Below are 19,565 nucleotides of genomic sequence, written 5' to 3' on the forward strand. Positions count from 1 at the left end.
TGTTACATTCCCATCAGGAGTTGTCCGTGTGTGGTGTCCAGTGGTTGGGCATGAGCTTTGGAGCAGGCCTGCTGCCTTATCTGTATCTGCCCATCTCCTCTTATCTCAATCAAGCACGCTGGAGCTGGGGAGACCAAACCACCCTGAGAGGCTTCAGCACCCACCTGCTGCGAGAGGAGTATGGCACCTTCAGTCTGGTACAGTCTATCCTTTAAGTGCCTCTCTGGGCTTTAGGACCTGTGGGATCACAGACCCAAATTAGAAGAGTAGGACTGTTCAGCTATACATGGGTTTGGCAAGTATTAGAAACTTAAGGAAAAATAGTGAAATTCCACCTGCATTGATCAAACTAAAGCTTGCTTGTTGGTAATCCACAACAATATTCCAGTGCTTGTATTTTCCTCAGTCCTCCCAGTCCACAGGTGAACTATGGTACACTCTGTCCTTCATGCCAACATCCATTATCCACGTGATAACATTTTTGAATTGGATTCATTTTTTAAATTAACTCATTTGCTGCTCTGATGCACAGTCGCAGCATTTCACTCACCATCATTTCCACATTCCCACACCGGCTTGCAGAAACTTTTCAGTCAGTGCCTCACCTTCCTTTCAACTTTCAAGATCCCCCATATCTAATGAATGGATTTCATGCTTCTGGGGAATCAATATTCTTTAAAATCGGAAATATTAATGAAAATGTTTCTTCATTGAACTTCATTTGTTTCTAGGCCAAATATGAAGTGAGTTCAGGACTTCTGCATGTCTGGAGGTGAGTGGAGAGTGATATTTCAACACTCTGTTCAGTGTGTGTTCACAGTCTCCATGTTTCCACACTCCCCTCATTCTGTGTTCACAGTCTCCATGTTTCCACTCTACCCTCAGTCTGTGTTCACAGTCTCCATGTTTCCACTCTCCCCTCAGTCTGTGTTCACAGTCTCCATGTTTCCACACTCCCCTCAGTCTGTGTTCACAGTCTCCATGTTTCCACACTCCCCTCAGTCTGTGTTCACAGTCTCCATGTTTCCACACTCCCCTCAGTCTGTGTTCACAGTCTCCATGTTTCCACACTCCCCTCAGTCTGTGTTCACAGTCTCCATGTTTCCACACTCCCCTCAGTCTGTGTTCACAGTCTCCATGTTTCCACACTCCCCTCAGTCTGTGTTCACAGTCTCCATGATTCCACACTCCCCTCAGTCTGTGTTCACAGTCTCCATGTTTCCACACTCCCCTCAGTCTGTGTTCACAGTCTCCATGTTTCCACACTCCCCTCAGTCTGTGTTCAGTCTCCATGGTTCCACACTCCCCTCAGTCTGTGTTCAGTCTCCATGTTTCCACACTCCCCTCAGTCTGTGTTCACAGTCTCCATGGTTCCACACTCCCCTCAGTCTGTGTTCAGTCTCCATGTTTCCACACTCCCCTCAGTCTGTGTTCAGTCTCCATGTTTCCACACTCCCCTCAGTCTGTGTTCACAGTCTCCATGTTTCCACTCTCCCCTCAGTCTATGTTCACAGTCTCCATGTTTCCACACTCCCCTCAGTCTGTGTTCACAGTCTCCATGTTTCCACACTCCCCTCAGTCTGTGTTCAGTCTCCATGTTTCCACTCTCCCCTCAGTCTGTGTTCAGTCTCCATGTTTCCACACTCCCCTCAGTCTGTGTTCACAGTCTCCATGTTTCCACACTCCCCTCAGTCTGTGTTCACAGTCTCCATGGTTCCACACTCCCCTCAGTCTGTGTTCACAGTTTCCATGTTTCCACACTCCCCTCAGTCTGTGTTCACAGTCTCCATGTTTCCACACTCCCCTCAGTCTGTCCACACTCCCCTCAGTCTGTGTTCACAGTCTCCATGTTTCCACACTCCCCTCAGTCTGTGTTCACAGTCTCCATGGTTCCACACTCCCCTCAGTCTGTGTTCACAGTCTCCATGTTTCCACACTCCCCTCAGTCTGTGTTCACAGTCTCCATGGTTCCACACTCCCCTCAGTCTGTGTTCACAGTCTCCATGTTTCCACTCTCCCCTCAGTCTGTGTTCACAGTCTCCATGGTTCCACACTCCCCTCAGTCTGTGTTCACAGTCTCCATGTTTCCACACTCCCCTCAGTCTGTGTTCAGTCTCCATGTTTCCACACTCCCCTCAGTCTGTGTTCACAGTCTCCATGTTTCCACACTCCCCTCAGTCTGTGTTCACAGTCTCCATGGTTCCACACTCCCCTCAGTCTGTGTTCAGTCTCCATGTTTCCACACTCCCCTCAGTCTGTGTTCAGTCTCCATGTTTCCACACTCCCCTCAGTCTGTGTTCACAGTCTCCATGTTTCCACTCTCCCCTCAGTCTGTGTTCACAGTCTCCATGTTTCCACACTCCCCTCAGTCTGTGTTCAGTCTCCATGTTTCCACTCTCCCCTCAGTCTGTGTTCAGTCTCCATGTTTCCACACTCCCCTCAGTCTGTGTTCACAGTCTCCATGTTTCCACACTCCCCTCAGTCTGTGTTCACAGTCTCCATGTTTCCACACTCCCCTCAGTCTGTGTTCACAGTCTCCATGGTTCCACACTCCCCTCAGTCTGTGTTCACAGTCTCCATGTTTCCACACTCCCCTCAGTCTGTGTTCACAGTCTCCATGTTTCCACTCTCCCCTCAGTCTGTGTTCACAGTCTCCATGTTTCCACACTCCCCTCAGTCTGTGTTCACAGTCTCCATGTTTCCACACTCCCCTCAGTCTGTGTTCAGTCTCCATGTTTCCACACTCCCCTCAGTCTGTGTTCACAGTCTCCATGTTTCCACACTCCCCTCAGTCTGTTCACAGTCTCCATGTTTCCACACTCCCCTCAGTCTGTGTTCAGTCTCCATGTTTCCACACTCCCCTCAGTCTGTGTTCACAGTCTCCATGTTTCCACACTCCCCTCAGTCTGTGTTCAGTCTCCATGTTTCCACACTCCCCTCAGTCTGTGTTCACAGTCTCCATGTTTCCACTCTCCCCTCACTCTGTGTTCAGTCTCCATGTTTCCACACTCCCCTCAGTCTGTGTTCAGTCTCCATGTTTCCACTCTCCCCTCAGTCTGTGTTCACAGTCTCCATGTTTCCACTCTCCCCTCAGTCTGTGTTCACAGTCTCCATGTTTCCACACTCCCCTCAGTCTGTGTTCAGTCTCCATGTTTCCAATCTCCCCTCAGTCTGTATTCACAGTCTCCATGTTTCCACTCTCCCCTCAGTCTGTGTTCACAGTCTCCATGTTTCCACACACTGCTCAGTCTGTATTCACAGTCTCCATGTTTCCACTCTCCCCTCAGTCTGTGTTCACAGTCTCCATGTTTCCACACACTGCTCAGTCTGTGACCTCGGTCTGCACACTAACCCAGGCAATAGTACATGGCTGAAACTCATTTTTTGTTGTCAAACAGAAAGGAAATTCATTACAACATGCTGGAGGAACCCAGCTGGTCGGGCAGCATCTGTGGAAACGAACAGTTAACATTTCGGGCTGAGATCCTTTGTCAGGACTGAAGAGTGAGGGGGCAGGGGCCCTATGAAGAAGGTGGGGGGGGGGAGGGTGGGAAGGAGAAGGCTGGTACGTGCCAGCTGAAAGGGGAAAGATCAAGGGGTGGGGGTTGGGATGTAACGAGGGGAGCACCGGGTGCAATTCTGCAGGGATCGTTCCCTCTGCGACTCCCTGGTCCACTCGTCCCTCCCCACAGATCTCCCACCGGGTACTTAGCCCTGCAAGCGTAAGTGCTACACCTGTCCCTATGGCCTGAAACATTGACTGTTCGTTTCCATGGATGCCGCCCGACCTGCTGAGTTCCTCCAGCGTATTGTGTGTGCTGCTTTGACCCCAGCATCTGCAGACTATTTTGTGTTAAGGAAATTCATTATGTGTCCATTGTATCGTCTTGGTCTTTGTTCATAAAACGAGTGTTGTTAACTGAGTTTTTGTGCTTAATTTGAGCACTATTGAACTTTGTTTAGAATATGAAATGACAAATTACTCTCCTGTTCTCATTTATCTGCGTCTGTGGGCAATGTTACACATCTGCTGAGAGGATGAATTAGACACAGTTGTATAGGTCAATGGGAGAATGGAGTTGGATTGGAAACCACTCCCAACATTGTGGAGTCACCAAGAGCATGGACACAGTAACAGCATCTACTGGGATAACACAATGGGATGAGTAACAGCACTCCCTGCGAGTATCAGCTGATTGTTTGCCCTTCAATATAAACACAAGATGAAAAACAGAGGGAAAGTGACATACGTAATCAAGTTGCTGCCTCAGTACCAGAGATCAAAGTTCAGTTCTGACCACAGGTGCTGTCTGTGTGGAGTTTGTACATAATACCCCGTGACCTCATGAGTATCCTCCCTTATCTCAAAGCCTCATGGGTTCATAGGTGAGGTGTCCGCAGGAAATCGACCCTGGTGTGTTGGTGAGTGGTAGAAATTGAGAGGAGCTAATTGGAATCTGCAAAGAATAAAAAATGGTAGAACTGGTGGCGATGGACAGTTGGTTATCAGTCTGGACCGAGTGGACGAAAGGCCTGCTTTCATGCCATCTTGTTTCATGACTGTTTTGTTGAAGTGACTACTCTAGGGTACAATTTTAAAATTGGTCCTCCGACCTTTTGTATACTCTGGCTAATGTGCAGTATGTATTTTACTATCTTAAATGCTGTTTTTTTATATATTGAAGGGTCTGCATGAATTAATGTGGTGAGGTGACAGAGCAGTTTGTATATTTAATTATCTAACGTTAAAGTTGAGTAGAAGAAGGAAAGTAATGACAGTGAACCACACGGTCGCAAAGCTAATGCCTGTATCCTTCTGCTCCCTGTAGTTACCAGATGATGCAAATAAAGAGTGAGCTGACAGCATTCGGGGCGGCCTTGGCACTTGTGGCCATTCCGCTACAGGGCCTAAAAAGGTATAACCCATGGTTCCTGATTCTGCACAGTCTCACCAGCCACCGGCGTCCCTGCAGTCGGTGTACGTCTTTATTTATTCATTTATCTTTATTTAGAGGTATAACCCATGGTTCCTGACTCTGCACAGTCTCTGTCTTTCAACTCCATTTTCCCAGTCTTTAAGCACGACGTGTGCTCACCAGCCACCGGCGTACATCTTTATTTATTCATTTATTTTTATTTAGAGATACAGTGCTGTTTCAAGGGCCTTCCAGCCCTTCAAGTCGCACCGCCCAGCAACCCCTGACAACCTGTATTTAACCCTCACCTGATCACGGTTTCAACGACTAGTTAACGTACTCAGTATGTCTTTGGACTGTGGGAGGAGCCGGATGCATTCCATGGGGAGGACATACAGAGACTCCTTGCAGTGGATGCTGGGATTGAACTCTGAACTCCAGTGCCCTGAGCTATAATAGTGTTGTGCTAACTGCTATGCTACCGTGCACCTCATTATTCATTAAAATGTCCTAACAGGGTCCAGGAAGTAATGAAGAAGTTTGTGGAATGCTGGTTGTTATACATAGAGGGCTAGAGATCACGATGGTTGTCGTGAAACTGTAGCAGTACAAAGCCCTATTTGGGCCACACTGGAGTTCTGTGTGAAGTTGTAGGCATCACACATTGAGTAGAGTATAGTCCACACAGAAAGTGACTCAGTACCACTTCCCTGTATGAACCCTTATAACTCGCTTCCCTCAGTAACAGAAATAAACATAAGAAATAGGAGCAGGAGGAGGCCATTGAGCCTGCCCACCATTCAATAAGATCATGGCTGATCTGTCCGTAAACTCAGCTCCATCTACCTGCCTTTTCCCCGTAACCCTTAATTCCCCTACTATGTAAAAATCTGTCTAACTATATCTTAAATATATTTAGTGAAGAATCCTCAACTGCTTCCTTGGGTAGAGAATTCCACAGTTTCACCATTCTCTGGGAAAAACAGTTTCTCCTCATCTCTGTCCTGAATCTCTCCTGAATCTCGAGGCAATGTCTCCTCATTCTAGTTCACCTACCAATGGAAACAACTTTCCTACTATCTTATCTATCCCTTTCAAAATTTTGTATGTTTCTATAAGATCCCCTCTCATTCATCTGAATTCCAGAGAGTATAGTCCCAGGCGACTCAATCTCTCCTCATAGATTAACCCCTTCATGTCTGGAATCAACCTGGTGAACCTCCTCTGCACTGCCTGCAAAGCCAGTATATCCTTCCTCAAGGATGGAGACCAGAACTGCACACAGTACTCCAGATGCGGCCTCGCCAGTACCCTGTATAGTTGCAGCATGACCTCCCTGCTCTTGAATTCAATTCCTCTAGTAATGAAGGCCAACATTCCGTTTGACTTCTTAATAACCTGTTGTACATGCAAGCCAACTTTTTGCGATTCATACACAAGCACTCCCAAGTCCCTGTGCACAACAGCATGCTGCAGTCTTTCACCATTTAAGTAATAATCTGGTTTTCTATTATTCCTTCCAAAGTGGATGATCTCACATTAACCTACATTATATTCCATCTGCCAGACCTTGGCCTACTCACTTAACCTATCTGTATCCCTCTGCAAACTCTCCTCATCCTCTGTACAATTTGTTTTTCCACTCAGTTTAGTGTTATCAGCAAATTTTGCTTCATTACACTCAGTCCCCTCTTCCAAAATCATCAATGTAAATAGTAAATATCTGCAGGCCCAGCACCAACCCCAGCGGCACCCAACCCACCACCGACTGCCAACCGGAGAAACACCCATTTATACCAACTCTCTGCCTTCTATTGGTTAACCAATCCACTATCCATGCCAATACACTTCCTCCGACTCCATGCATCCGTATCTTATTTATAAGGCTTTTGTGCAGCACCTTATCAAACGCCTTCTGGAAATCCAAGTATACGACATCCACCTGTTCCCTCTATCCACTGTATTCTTTATGTCCTCAAAGAACTCCAGTAAGTTTGTCAAACAAGACCTGCCCTTTCTGAATCCATGCTGCGTCTGTCTAATGGGACCAGTCCTTTCTAAATGTTTCGCTACTTCTTCCTTAATGACAGCTTCAAGCATTTTCCCGACTACAGATGTTAAGTAACTGGCTTATAGTTGCCTGTCTTTTGCCTACATCCTTTTTTCTCCCAACCTGTCTTAAATAGATTGAATAAGTGAATATATTAAATAATCCTTATAGGCTGACTGATACTTCAAAAGATCCCCCATTCTTCAGGTGCTTGAATTTGATTTCTCATCTCAGGCCTGAATGGGTAACTCTTATTTTGAGACTGTGACCCTTGGTTCAAGACTCCTCAGCCAGGGGACACATCTGTTAAGCCCAGTAAAAATCTTGTCTATTTCTGTCCGATCCACCGTGATCTTACTGAATGTTAGAGCAGGCTCATGGTGCTACGCAGCCAGTCCCTGATGCTGTTTCGCCTGCTGTTGATTAACACATCACAAGCAGCAAATGCAGTGCTCTAACAAACCTCCACATCACCTGGAAGGAGGATAGGGAACCTTTAAATTGGAACACATGAAGTGATGCATCCCCTGCCTTTAAATTGGAACACATGAAGTGATGCATCCCCTGCCTTTAAATTGGAACACGTGGTGTTGCCGTGACTAAAGAAGGGAGCAGGGGATGGTCATATAATGAGAGAATCAGAGGATCATACAACTTATGGCATGGAATGTGGGGATTCTACTCTCTGTATTCGTGTCAACCAAAAACGGTTGGTTAATCCCACTTCATAGCTTCTGGTCCCTGGCACTTTGGGTTTTGGGCAGCGTATAAAATGTGGGGAAGGTTTCTGCCACCACTGACTTTTCCAGCAGTCAGTTCCAGAACTTTATTGAGTGGGGGTGGAGGGGTTGGTGCTTCTTCTGGTGCAAATGGGGGGATGGTGAGGGTTGATGCTTGTGTGTGGGAGTGGGGGGGCTTTGGGTTCTGATATTACATCATTCATTCTTTGGGATTCTTGTTTTGTGGATGATTCTGAAGAGTAAGAATTTCAGGTTGTATACTGTATACATTAACTGATATTAAACCTTTTGAATGTTTTTACACTTCTGTAATTTAGTTAATTACCAGATCAGGCCCTTCTAGTTAATGCTCTCTCTCCTAAGGGGAAAGGAGCATTCCTCTCTCCCTATCTAGCACCCTCCTTGATCTGAACTGTCTGTCCCCCGTCTGAAATGCTCAGAACGTAGATGTCTGGTGGTTTGTGGCTGTGATGGAACAGATGGATTTGTTGAGGCTCTGGATTGTTATGTGTTTGCAGGAGCTCTCCTCAATCCTCGGTCTTGTGGCTTTTCACTGTGATGCTGTGCTCCTACTCCTTGTTTTTCTCCTGGAGAGCTAATCTGGACATCACCAAACCTCTCTTTGTCGGTGTGGTGAGTGTCTCAGTGGTTTATTGAGTTTATTTGATAATGCGATGAGACGTGTTTAGTGTGTGATTCACTTTGTAATGTGCTACAACTCCACTGGTTTACAGTACATGTTGTACAGTGCCAGTGCCAGGGCTTTATTGTTTCCATATTACCTGGCATGCCAACTGTTCAATCTGATGATCACAGTTTTCCAGATATGAGCCAGCATAAGTAAACAAATGACCACAGTGTCACTGAGCCATTGGTAAATTTATTAAAATAAAAGAAAAGCAGGTGGCATGTTGGAGCAGCAGTCATCACTGTGAGCCCCAAGGTCTCAGATTGCTGGCCACGAGTTTCACCAGGAGTGTATATGTTCTCCCTGTGACGGTGTGGGTCTCCACTACGGGTTCCTGTTTCCCCCACATCTCAAATGCATGCCAGTAGATTCATTGGGTTCTATGAATTACCTTTGGTGTAGGTTAGTGGCAGGGAGTTGATGAGAGGGGAAATGGGATTGCTGTGCTGGGAACTAGCATGGACCTGATGGAACAATTAGCATCATATTGAAGGATATGCTATATAGGTACTGGATGGTCATTCAGTAATCGTGTCTCTGTTGAACCTGCTGGGTGGAAGTTAGAAAGGTCGTCAGTCTCCGAAAGACCTTGTAATTATGCCCATGGTACATCCACCTGCTGGTTAGCTTTCATATTCAACTCTCGGAGTAAACAACTCCTGAAATCAACCTAACCTTCCCTTTGTGTCTTGCTTCCCTTTCTTACGCTCTTGGTTCACTTTGGGGTTAACCTCAGTATATTTTAGGTCCCTCCTGGTTCAGACTCTGACACAGATGGTCAGTTTCCTAGTACCTCTCGGCAATGCTGTTAGGGCATGGTTTACCTGTATCTTGGTGACAAAATCTGAATGCAGTTAGAGGTGCTACCAAGATTAAAGCCTAAAGGTCAGGTGATAGGTTCAGCATTCTCTATTCTAGTTCATTTATTGCTGTCATAGGCAATAGACTCAGGGTAGAAATGCCTTCTTAATTAGCATATTGAAACAACAGCACAGTACATTGCAAACATGACAACATTAATTTAATTTAAATATTTTTCAAATGTCTGTGCACAAAAAAATAAACACCGAATTAACTACTTGTCAGTTCTGCTGCAGAGGAAGTGATTGAGGTGTCATGCTGTTGTAACAATCTGGAGTTGAAGTAAGACTGCTAGGTGAAATTTAGCCCCTGTGCTGCAACGAATTTGAGGTTGTAGCATTTGACCACACTAGACCTGGCAGTGTAACTAGATTGGCAGTGAGCTGCCTTGAGGAATGGGGCTGTAGAAAGCAGAACTTGCTGTGCTTCACAGTCTGGAAGAGAGAGAAAGGGAATGGCAGACAAAATGAAAATGTTCAGTGAAAAGATGTTGCTTCTGTTGTTGCTGACCTGCCTCACACTTTCTGTTATTAAATACTTTTCTGTTTTATAATAATTCCAAGAAGGAGTGAATGTTCACAAGTGGAACTCCTGCCTCAGCACGGACCTGGACCCACTGCAATTTGCCTATCACCACAATAGGTCAACAGCAGATGCAATCTCAATGGCTCTTCACACGGCTTTAGACAACCTAGACAACACAAATACCTACGTCAGGATGCTGTTCATCAACATCAGCATTTAATACCGTCATTCCCACAATCCCACAAACCTGGGCCTCTAGCTGCCTCTGCAATTGGATCCTCGACTTCCTAACCAGAAGATCACTATCTGTGCAGATTGGTGATAACATATCCTCTTCGCTGACGATCAACACTGGTGCACCTCAGGGGCGTGTGCTTAGCCCACTGCTCTACTCTCTATATACACATGACTGTGTGGCTAGGCATAGCTCAAATACAATTTGCTGATGATACAACTATTGTTGGTAGAATCTCAGAGGGTGTACAGGAGTGAGATTTGCCAGCTAGTGGAATGGTGCTGCAGCAACAACCTGGCACTCAATGTCAGTAAGACGAAAGAGCTGATTGTGGACTTCAGGAAGGGTAAGACGAAGGAACACATACCAATCCTCATAGAGGGATCAGAAGTGGAGAGAGTGAGCAGCTTCAAGTTCCTGGGTGTCAAGATCTCTGAGGATCTAACCTGGTCCCAACATTTTGATGCAGTTATAAAGAAGGCAAGACAGTGGCTATACTTCATTAGGAGTTTGAAGACTTCTGGTATGTCAACAAATACACTCAAAAACTTGTATAGGTTAACTGTGGAGAGCCTTCTGACAGGCTGCATCACTGTCTGGTATGGCGGGGGCTACTACACAGGACAGAAAGAAGCTGCAGAGGGTTGTAAATTTAGTCAACTCCATCTTGGGTACTAGCCTACAAAGTACCCAGGACATCTTTTGGGAGCGGTGTCTCAGAAAGGCAGTGTCCATTATTAAGGATCTCCAGCACCCAGGGCATGCCCTTTTCTCACTGTTACCATCAGGTAGGAGGTACAGAAGCCTGAAGGCACACACTCAGCGATTCAGGAACAGCTTCTTCCCCTCTGCCATCCGATTCTTAAATGGTCATTGAACCCTTGGACACTACCTCACTTTTTAAAATATATAGTATTTCTGTTTTTTTGCACAATTTTTAATCTATTCAATATATCTATACACTGTATTGTTATGAACCCTGTAACTGGGTCACTTACCAGCAAAAATGGAGAGGTCCGTTGAAGTCTGATGGTACTATTTTTAACAGTATTTATTAGTAAAAATACACAAAAATAATATCAATGCAAACATACAGATAATATACGTCGTCAATACTAAATCTAAAAGTGCGGGTATAATAATAATCAATAAGAAATAAGCTCTATCGTTGTCTAGGGGATAATGTATTGTCCGATGGAAATATAAAAGTCACTCAGTTCATTCAGGCTGCAACCTTTGGTTGGAGAGAGAGAGAGAGAGATTTTTGAGAAACTTGCTGGCTTTGCCTTTTATGATTTCGATCCGTCGGGAGTCCCGTTGGGGTGGCCGTTCACTTGTGGCCTCTCCTTTAGCTAAAGCCGTTCTTCCGTGGTGAGGCCGCCAATCCCAGGCAAAGGGAAAGGACGCACACGAGCCCCCCACCGGCTGTCGCTATTAAACGCTGTCACGGGATTTCTAGCGTTTCTCCTGGTGCGTCTAAAGGGGTTGTTCCCCAGACCCTCTTTTATCCTTACTCACGGGGTCTCAGATGTCAATCAGGTTGGGATGATGCAATCCCTCAACCAGCCCACTCTGGTCATCCCCTGAGGGGCTTCAATGAATAGTACAGTACTCAATACACAATTCTGTCTCCAAGAGACAATGGTGGCTTTGTTTTCGCTGACGCCAGGACACATTCCAAAACCTTGTAGATTCTGCATGTCTCTCTCTCATTTCCTGGGTCCCAGACCCAAATTAATAGCGATCTTGCGATTCTCAAAAAGGAGGGGGCGACTTTGTACCCTTCGGCCCCTCAGAGTTGTGGCACATTCGTAACAGTATAAAGTATACTAAATAAGATTAATTGATTTATTTATTTTCTATATTATGTAGTGCATTGAACTGCTGCTGCTAAGTTAACAAATTTCACGTCACATGCCGGTGATAATAAACCTGATTCTGATTTTAGCTCAGCTACAGTGTTGCTTTAAGTGGTCATCACTAGAGAGAGAACTTGAGCTTAAAATGACGTTACCAAGAGATGTATCAGAGGAAGAGACTGTGGAGATTGTGATGGGGTTGGAGGACACAGGTTGCAGAGAAAGGGTAGGGCAAGGCTATTGCAAGATATGAAACCAAGAAATTCAGTTATAAAATAAACACACAACGGTGTTGATTACCTATTACAGTGGATTCCAGTTAATTGGGATTGGGACCAGTGTATTTTGGCTCAGTTAAGTGGCTGCCTCAATTTGCTGAGGTTTCATGGAAATTGTTAAAAAGACTAACTACCATTTAAATGAGAAACCAATTATGTATTTAAATGAAATACTAAACAAGTTAAAATACTACCAAAACAACTACAGTACTATAAAACTGTATTAGTTCCTAATAGTAATCGGTGGAGGAATTCATCCAGTGTACGCAGTCTTTTGACTGACTGCAAATGAACAAAATCAGCACAGACATCTAGTTTAGACAATGGACTGCCTTTGTACAATGTTTTTGTTGATTGCATCTTCGAAGTCTTCAATTTCATTGTAACATTAAAGATGATTATTGATACCTTCAAATTCTTCGTAGTCCTTAACTTGTTTAATAAGTGAAATAGTTTTGTTTTCACTCCTGGCCATTTGTGACAGCTCCAAGCCTGAATGCTTGAAACCACAAGTGAGCAAAGCAGTTCTGAATTGTCTTACAGCATATTGCTCACCAATTTTCAGAGACAAAAATCACTGCTTTCTGAACACAAACGCATGCAACTGATGCTATTTTAAAAACTCAACCACAAGGAAATCTGCAGATGCTGGAAATTCAAGCAACACACACAAAATGCTGGTGGAACGCAGCAAGTCAGGCAGCATCTATAGGGAGAAGTACAGTCGACGTTTCGGACCGAGACCCTTCGTCAGGACTAACTGAAAGAAAAGATAGTAAGAGATTTGAAAGTAGGAGGGGGAGGGGGAGATACGAAATGATAGGAGAAGACCGGAGGAGGAGGGATGAAGCTAAGAGCTGGGAAGTTGATTGGCAAAAGGGATACAGAGCTGGAGAAGGGAGAGGATCATGGGATGGGAGGCCTAGGGAGAAAGAAAGGGGAGGGGAGCACCAGAGGGAGATGGAGAGCAGGCAAGGGGTGATTGTGAGAGGGACAGAGAGAGAGAAAAGAAGAAAAAAAGGGGAAATAAATAAATAAGGGATGGGATAAGAAGGGGTGGAGGGGCATTAACGGAAGTTAAAGAAGTCAATGTTCATGCCGTCAGGTTGGAGGCTACCCAGCCGGTATATAAGGTGTTGTTCCTCCAACCTAAGTGTGGCTTCATCTTGACAGTAGAGGAGGCCATATCAGAATGAGAATGGGACGTGGAATTAAAATGTGTGGCAATTATGATGAAACCACACTCAGGTTGGAGGAACAATGCCTTATATTCCGTCTAGGTAGCCTCCAACCTGATGGCATGAACATTGATTTCTCTAACTTTGGTTAATGCCTCCCTCCCCCTCTTACCCCATCCCTTATTTATTTATTATTTTTCCCTTTTTCTTCTTTTCTCTCTCTGTCCCTCTCACAATCACTCTTTGCCTGTTCTCCATCTCCCTCTGGTGCTCCCCTCCCCCTTTCTCCCTAGGCCTCCCATCCCATGATCCTCTCCCTTCTCCAGCTCTGTATCCCTTTTGCCAATCAACTTCCCAGCTCTTAGCTTCATCCCTCCTCCTCCTGTCTTCTCCTATCATTTCGTATCTCCCCCTCCCCCTCCCACTTTCAAATCTCTTACTATCTTTTCTTTCGGTTAGTCCTGACGAAGGGTCTCGGTCCGAAATGTCGACTGTACTTCTATCTATAGATTAGGGTGGCCAGACCGCGGCTCGCGAGCCACGTGCGGCTCTTTGGCATTCAACGCGCAGCTCGTGGAAGTATGTTGGTTGACCTTTTTACCACGTGCTGCCATTGCGTAGAAATGAATGGGAAAGCATTTTGGCAATAAATAGAACCGTGGGAAATCCCTTGAGACTTAATTCCATCGCTCAGGAGTTGGTGAGAATCGCTACGTGGTGCTGAAGACAGCTGGAAGACAGGCGCGAGTTTAAAAATACACGACGTAGATCTACGCCGTTGGACGCTGAAGGCAAAAGTAGTGCAGACGTAGATCTACGTTGTTTGGCGCTCAAAGTGTTAGTGAGTCTAGGCCCGACCTCACTCACGTCATGTACATTAACGCAGTGTAACACAAGACGCTGAATTGTGCAGACCTAGTTGGTACACTGCGGATACAAGTTTTGTTTACAAGTGTCTGCGAAAATTTTGTGAAGGAAGATGGCGTCATCAAATTGTAAGAAACGAAAATATGAAGATGAAAACAGACATTTTAAGCCACAGTGGGAGGAAGATTTTGCATTCACCATTAAAGGAGTTAAACCTTTGTGTCTTATCTGCAATGTGTCACTCAGTCATTACAAAGCCAGTAACGACTCACAGCCAAGATGGAGATCCCCAAGACCTCTACTGGCAGTAAATAGCGGCTTTAATAGCCTGATAATTGTAGCATTGTCTGTTTATGTCATAAAAATATTATGATAAGACTGTAATTTTGTAAGGTGGTATCTGATTAAAATATCTCTAATTTTATTGGTTTGCTTTTTTTACATGTTTTGACCAGATATTTACTTAGACAAACAAATATCATTAAAATATCTCATTTTTCCCTTTTATTTTTATTTTTGGCAGTCTAATCTTATGTTATTGAAATGCATATTTTTCTTAGATGTTCCCGTAGTTCATTACCGTGTTAAATACGCTCAATATACAAACCCCATTTCCAGAAAAGTTGGGATATTTTCCAAAATGCAATAAAAACAAAAATCTGTGATATGTTAATTCACATGAACCCTTATTTAACTGACTAAAGTACAAAGAAAAGATTTTCAATAGTTTTACTGACCAACTGAATTGTATTTTGTAAATATACACAAATTTAGAATTTGATGGCTGCAACACACTCAACAAAAGTTGGGACAGAGGCATGTTTACCATTGTGTTACATCACCTTTCCTTTTAATAACACTTTTTAATTGTTTTGGAACTGAGGATACTAATTGTAGTAGATTTGCAATTGGAAATTTTGTCCATTCCTGCTTGATATAAGACTTCAGCTGTTCAACAGTACATGGTCTCCGTTGTCTGATTCTCCTCTTCATGATGCGCCATACATTTTCAATAGGAGATAGATCTGGACTGGCAGCAGGCCAGTCAAGCACACACACTCTGTGTCTACAGAGCCACGCTGTTGTAGCCCGTGCAGAATGTGGTCTGGCATTGTCCTGCTGAAATAAGCATGGACGTCCCAGGAAGAGACGTAGCCTTGATGGCAACATATGTCTCTCTAAAATCCTAATATACTCCTCAGAGTCAATGGTACCTTCACATACATGCAACTCACCCATGCCGTGGGCACTGATGCACTCCCATACCATCACAGATGCTGGCTTTTGCACCTTTCACTGATAACAATCAGGATGGTCGTTTTCATCTTTGGCACGGAGAACTGGATGCCCGTTTTTTCCGAAAACTAGCTGAAATGTGGACTCATCTGACCACAGCACACGGCTCCACAGTCTTTCGGTCCATCTGAGATGAGCTCGGGCCCAGAGAACTCACCGGCGTTTCTGCATAGAGTTGATGTATGGCTTCATCCTTGCGTAATACAGTTTCAAGTTGCATTTCTGGATGCAGCGACGGACTGTGTTAAGTGACAATGGTTTTCCAAAGTATTCCCGAGCCCGAGGCTATAATTGTCACAGTAGCATGACGGTTTCTTAGGCAGTGCCGCCTGAGGGCTCAAAGATCACGCACATTCAACAGTGGTTTCTGACCTTGCCCTTTACGCACTGAGATGTCTCTGAATTCTCTGAATCTTTTCACAATATTATGTACTGTAGATGTTGAAAGACCTAAATTCTCTGCAATCTTGCGTTGGGAAATGTTCCTTTTGAACTGACTAACAATTCTCTCATGAATTTTGGCACAAAGGGGTGAGCCACGACCCATCCTTGCTTGCAAAGACTGAGCCTTTGATGGACGCTACTTTTATACCCAGTCATGATACCTCACCTGCTACCAATTAGCCTGTTTAATGTGGAGTCTTCCAAACCGGTGTTACTTGAATATTCTGTGCACTTTTCAATCTTATTTTAACTCTGTCCCAATTTTTGTTGAGTGTGTTGCAGCCATCAAATTGTAAATTTGTGTATATTTACAAAATACAATTAAGTTGGTCAGTAAAACTATTGAAAATCTTTTCTTTGTACTTTAGTCAGTTAAATAAGGGTTCACGTGAATTAACATATCACAGATTTTTGTTTTTATTGCATTTTGGAAAATATTCCAACTTTTCTGGAAATGGGGTTTGTAGTTAAAACAATCAGTCAAGATTTTGAAAACATTTGGTGTATGTACATTATGATTACTGAAACTAATACAAATTAACAGTTAAAAAAACTACATACATGAATAAATATTATTGCGTACATGTATTTCTTAACATTTATATAAAATTTTTGTAACAAAATGTGTATGTATCAATAAAAGCGTCTGTAAATTTTGTTCATGTCTTGCGGCTCTCAAACATCTGAAGTTAATGGTATGTGGCTCTTACATTAAGTAAGTTTGGCCACCCCTGCTATAGATGCTGCCTGGCCTGCAGCGTTCTACCAGCATTCTGTGTGTGTGGCTATTTTAGAAACTGTTTGCTTCTAAGCACAATGCAGGGTTTAACGGCCACACAAATGCACGTGTTGACGCTGATTAGAAATTGCCCAGCAACAATATCCTGCCCCAATTAAGTGGCATAGTGTCCCAAAAAATGAAGGGTATCCTAGCTATTTTCTCAAGTAGACTTCGTTCTTCAAGAGTTGTCCCAAATAAATTGCTGCTATGATTAACTGCTGGCCCAATTAACTGGAATCCACTGTATATGGATAATGGTTGAACAGATTTTGGTACAAAGTTTTGAATAGAAAGGTCAGTTTTAGATGAGGTTGTTTTACTTTATGGAAGATAGTGCATTCTGAGGTGACAAGTGTTTCAGCAGCAGGTGCTCGGGTGGGGGTGCACAATATGGTACCGAGGTAGATTTGGATAGTTTTGATGACGTCAGATGGGACATTTATGTGATGTCAGCCTCAGTGCATGGGGATGGAATAGAATTATTTGCTAGAAAGTTGAATTTGTGGAGGATGCCAAAGACAGTACTTCCATTCCATTCAACTTTTAACTTCAGAAGGTTTCAGCTGATACGCAGACTGACAGCAAGTATGGCTTGTTTTATTTGACTACATACAATTGACACAAATCATTATTAAGGTGATAACTCTTTTGGATTGGAGGGTTTGAGTTATCAAGAGACATTGAATAGGTTGGGTCTTTTCCCCCGGAATGAAGGTGACATGATTGAGGGATATAAATTATGAGTGACATAGATAGATAGCCGGAGTCTGTTTCCCTTGGCGGGATATCAAAAACTACAAGGCATAGGCTAAAGGTGAGAGGGATGAGGTCGGAGGGGCACATTTTTCACACTGTATAGTCGGTAGTTGCAGAGCAGACCCGGCAGGGCGAAAGGCCTAATTCTGCTCGTGTGTCCTTTGGTGTCTAGAATGTCCTGACAGAGGAGGGTGATAGTAATTATGAGCCATCTTTACAAGTACTAGAATAAGCAGGGCATGAAGGGAAATGGAATTAAAGCAGACCACTGCGATTTGTGCAGTTGGTCGCGATGGTTGGTACAGATGCAGAGGATCAGCAGAACTCTGTAAGTGTAAATGGAATAACAGATAGTGAAGAGGACAAACGAACATGAACGAAAGTTAGTGAACCTGAAAAGAGATGAACCCCAAGATCCCCCAAATATCAAAGTGAGAAATTATTAATTATAACTAATATAGCACCTCATTTAGAGCATTGTGTATGATTTTGACCGTCCTTTATTAAACAAAATATACTTGCACAGAGTGGGTGCAGTCAATTTAAAGAGTGGTGTCTGGAATTGCAAGCCTGTAAGTTAAGTAGGTTCTCTGGAGTTTAAAAGATTGTTTTGCTTCAATTACTTTTTTCAATTGAAGCATTGCCCATCCCTAATTGTTATTGAGAAGGTAGTGGTGAGTTGCCATTTTGAACCACTAGTGAAAGTGTTCCTATAGAGGTGGTAAGGTGGCAATTCCAGGATTTAGACCTAGCTGCAATGTAATAGGAGAAGGCAGCGTGTGTGGCACATTGGTGCAGCTGGTAGGGCCTCTGCCTTTTAGTGCTGGAGACCCAGATTCAATCTCGATCCTGGGTGCTTTCTGTCTGAATGCCTCTCCCACCATCCAGGCCATGCTTTCTTCTCACTGATACCAATGGGAAAGAGGTTCAGGAGCCTTAAGTTCCACACCACCATGTTCAGGAACAGTTATCACCCCTCAACCATCAGGCTGCTGAACCAGTGTGGATAATTTCACTCACCCCAACACTGAACACAGCCTATGCATGTTCTGTCAAGCACTCCAAAACTTGTGTTCTTGGTGTTATTTATTTATTGACTTAACTTCTTATTGTATTTAGACAGTTTTGTATCATTTGAACATTGGTTTCTTGCCAGTCTTTCTTGTAGTTTTTCACTAATTCCATTTTATTTCTTTGTTCTACTGTGCATTGCTGCAAGAAAATGACTCTCAGGGTAATTATGGTGACATTTGTGTAATTTGATAATAAATTTACTTTGAATTTTGATAGTAAGCATGGACTCATAGGCCAAGTCAGCATGTATTATTTTATGTCAATCTGGAATTATTAGAAAATGAGAGATGGTGTTTCAAACTCCTAAGCTGTCCTATCTCAGTGTCTGAAAGGCCGCTTAGTTTTTGTTTCTCTTTCTTTCGTCATACTTGTGGAATCTCTTGTCATCTCTTTTTATATTCCTTGCTAAATTACTTTTGCATTGTATTTTCTGTAACTCTTTGTGTGAATTTACCAAACTTGAGGCCTACCAGTATTTTTCTGAGCACTCTGATTATTTAAATAAAAATTGAGAAATACAGCCCAGCACAGTTTCTGGCCCATTGAGACTGCGGCACCCCATTGCACTCATGGGACCAATTAACCTGTCTTTAAAAAGTGGGAGGAAGCAGGTGCACCCGGAGGAAAACCAGATGGTCACGGGGAGCACGTAGAAATTTATTAAATACAGCAGTGGGAATTGAACCGGTGTCACTGGCACTGTAATAAGCACAGTGCTGCTGTACCACTCTTACTGCGTGGGGTTTCAACCCAGTTCATGCTCCTGGATTACTGCCCAACCCTCATCCTTTCTGTTGTGTCAGCAGCCCTTGACTCTGTGGGTGTTTTCCCATGGAGTTTGATTCCTTTGTTAATCTTTTCTATTTCCCCTGGTCTCAGCTAAACCGCAGAGTTCACACCTGACTTTATTCTTTATATTATAATTTTACTCTTGCATCTCTTACAGGTACATTTATTCCTGTAGGAATGGGCAATGTCATATACCAAGCCCCTGCAGATGTTCTATTCTTAAGAGGT

At 43.8% G+C, this 19,565-nt stretch overlaps 1 protein-coding gene across 2 annotated transcripts in view; it reads left to right on the top strand.

Annotated features, from left to right (window-relative positions):
* The window catches only part of tmem260 (transmembrane protein 260), a 72,719-nt gene that overhangs the window by 26,160 nt on the left and 26,994 nt on the right, over positions 1-19,565 (top strand). For both annotated transcript variants that reach the window (XM_073026632.1, XM_073026634.1), the window contains 4 exons: positions 18-197; positions 732-772; positions 4,830-4,916; positions 8,225-8,339. In XM_073026632.1, coding sequence (XP_072882733.1) covers positions 18-197; positions 732-772; positions 4,830-4,916; positions 8,225-8,339 — 423 coding nt within the window. The remainder of the gene's footprint in view (positions 1-17; positions 198-731; positions 773-4,829; positions 4,917-8,224; positions 8,340-19,565) is intronic.

This window comes from Hemitrygon akajei, chromosome 22, assembly GCF_048418815.1.
Source record: "Hemitrygon akajei chromosome 22, sHemAka1.3, whole genome shotgun sequence".
NCBI classification, from domain to species: Eukaryota; Metazoa; Chordata; class Chondrichthyes; order Myliobatiformes; family Dasyatidae; genus Hemitrygon; species Hemitrygon akajei.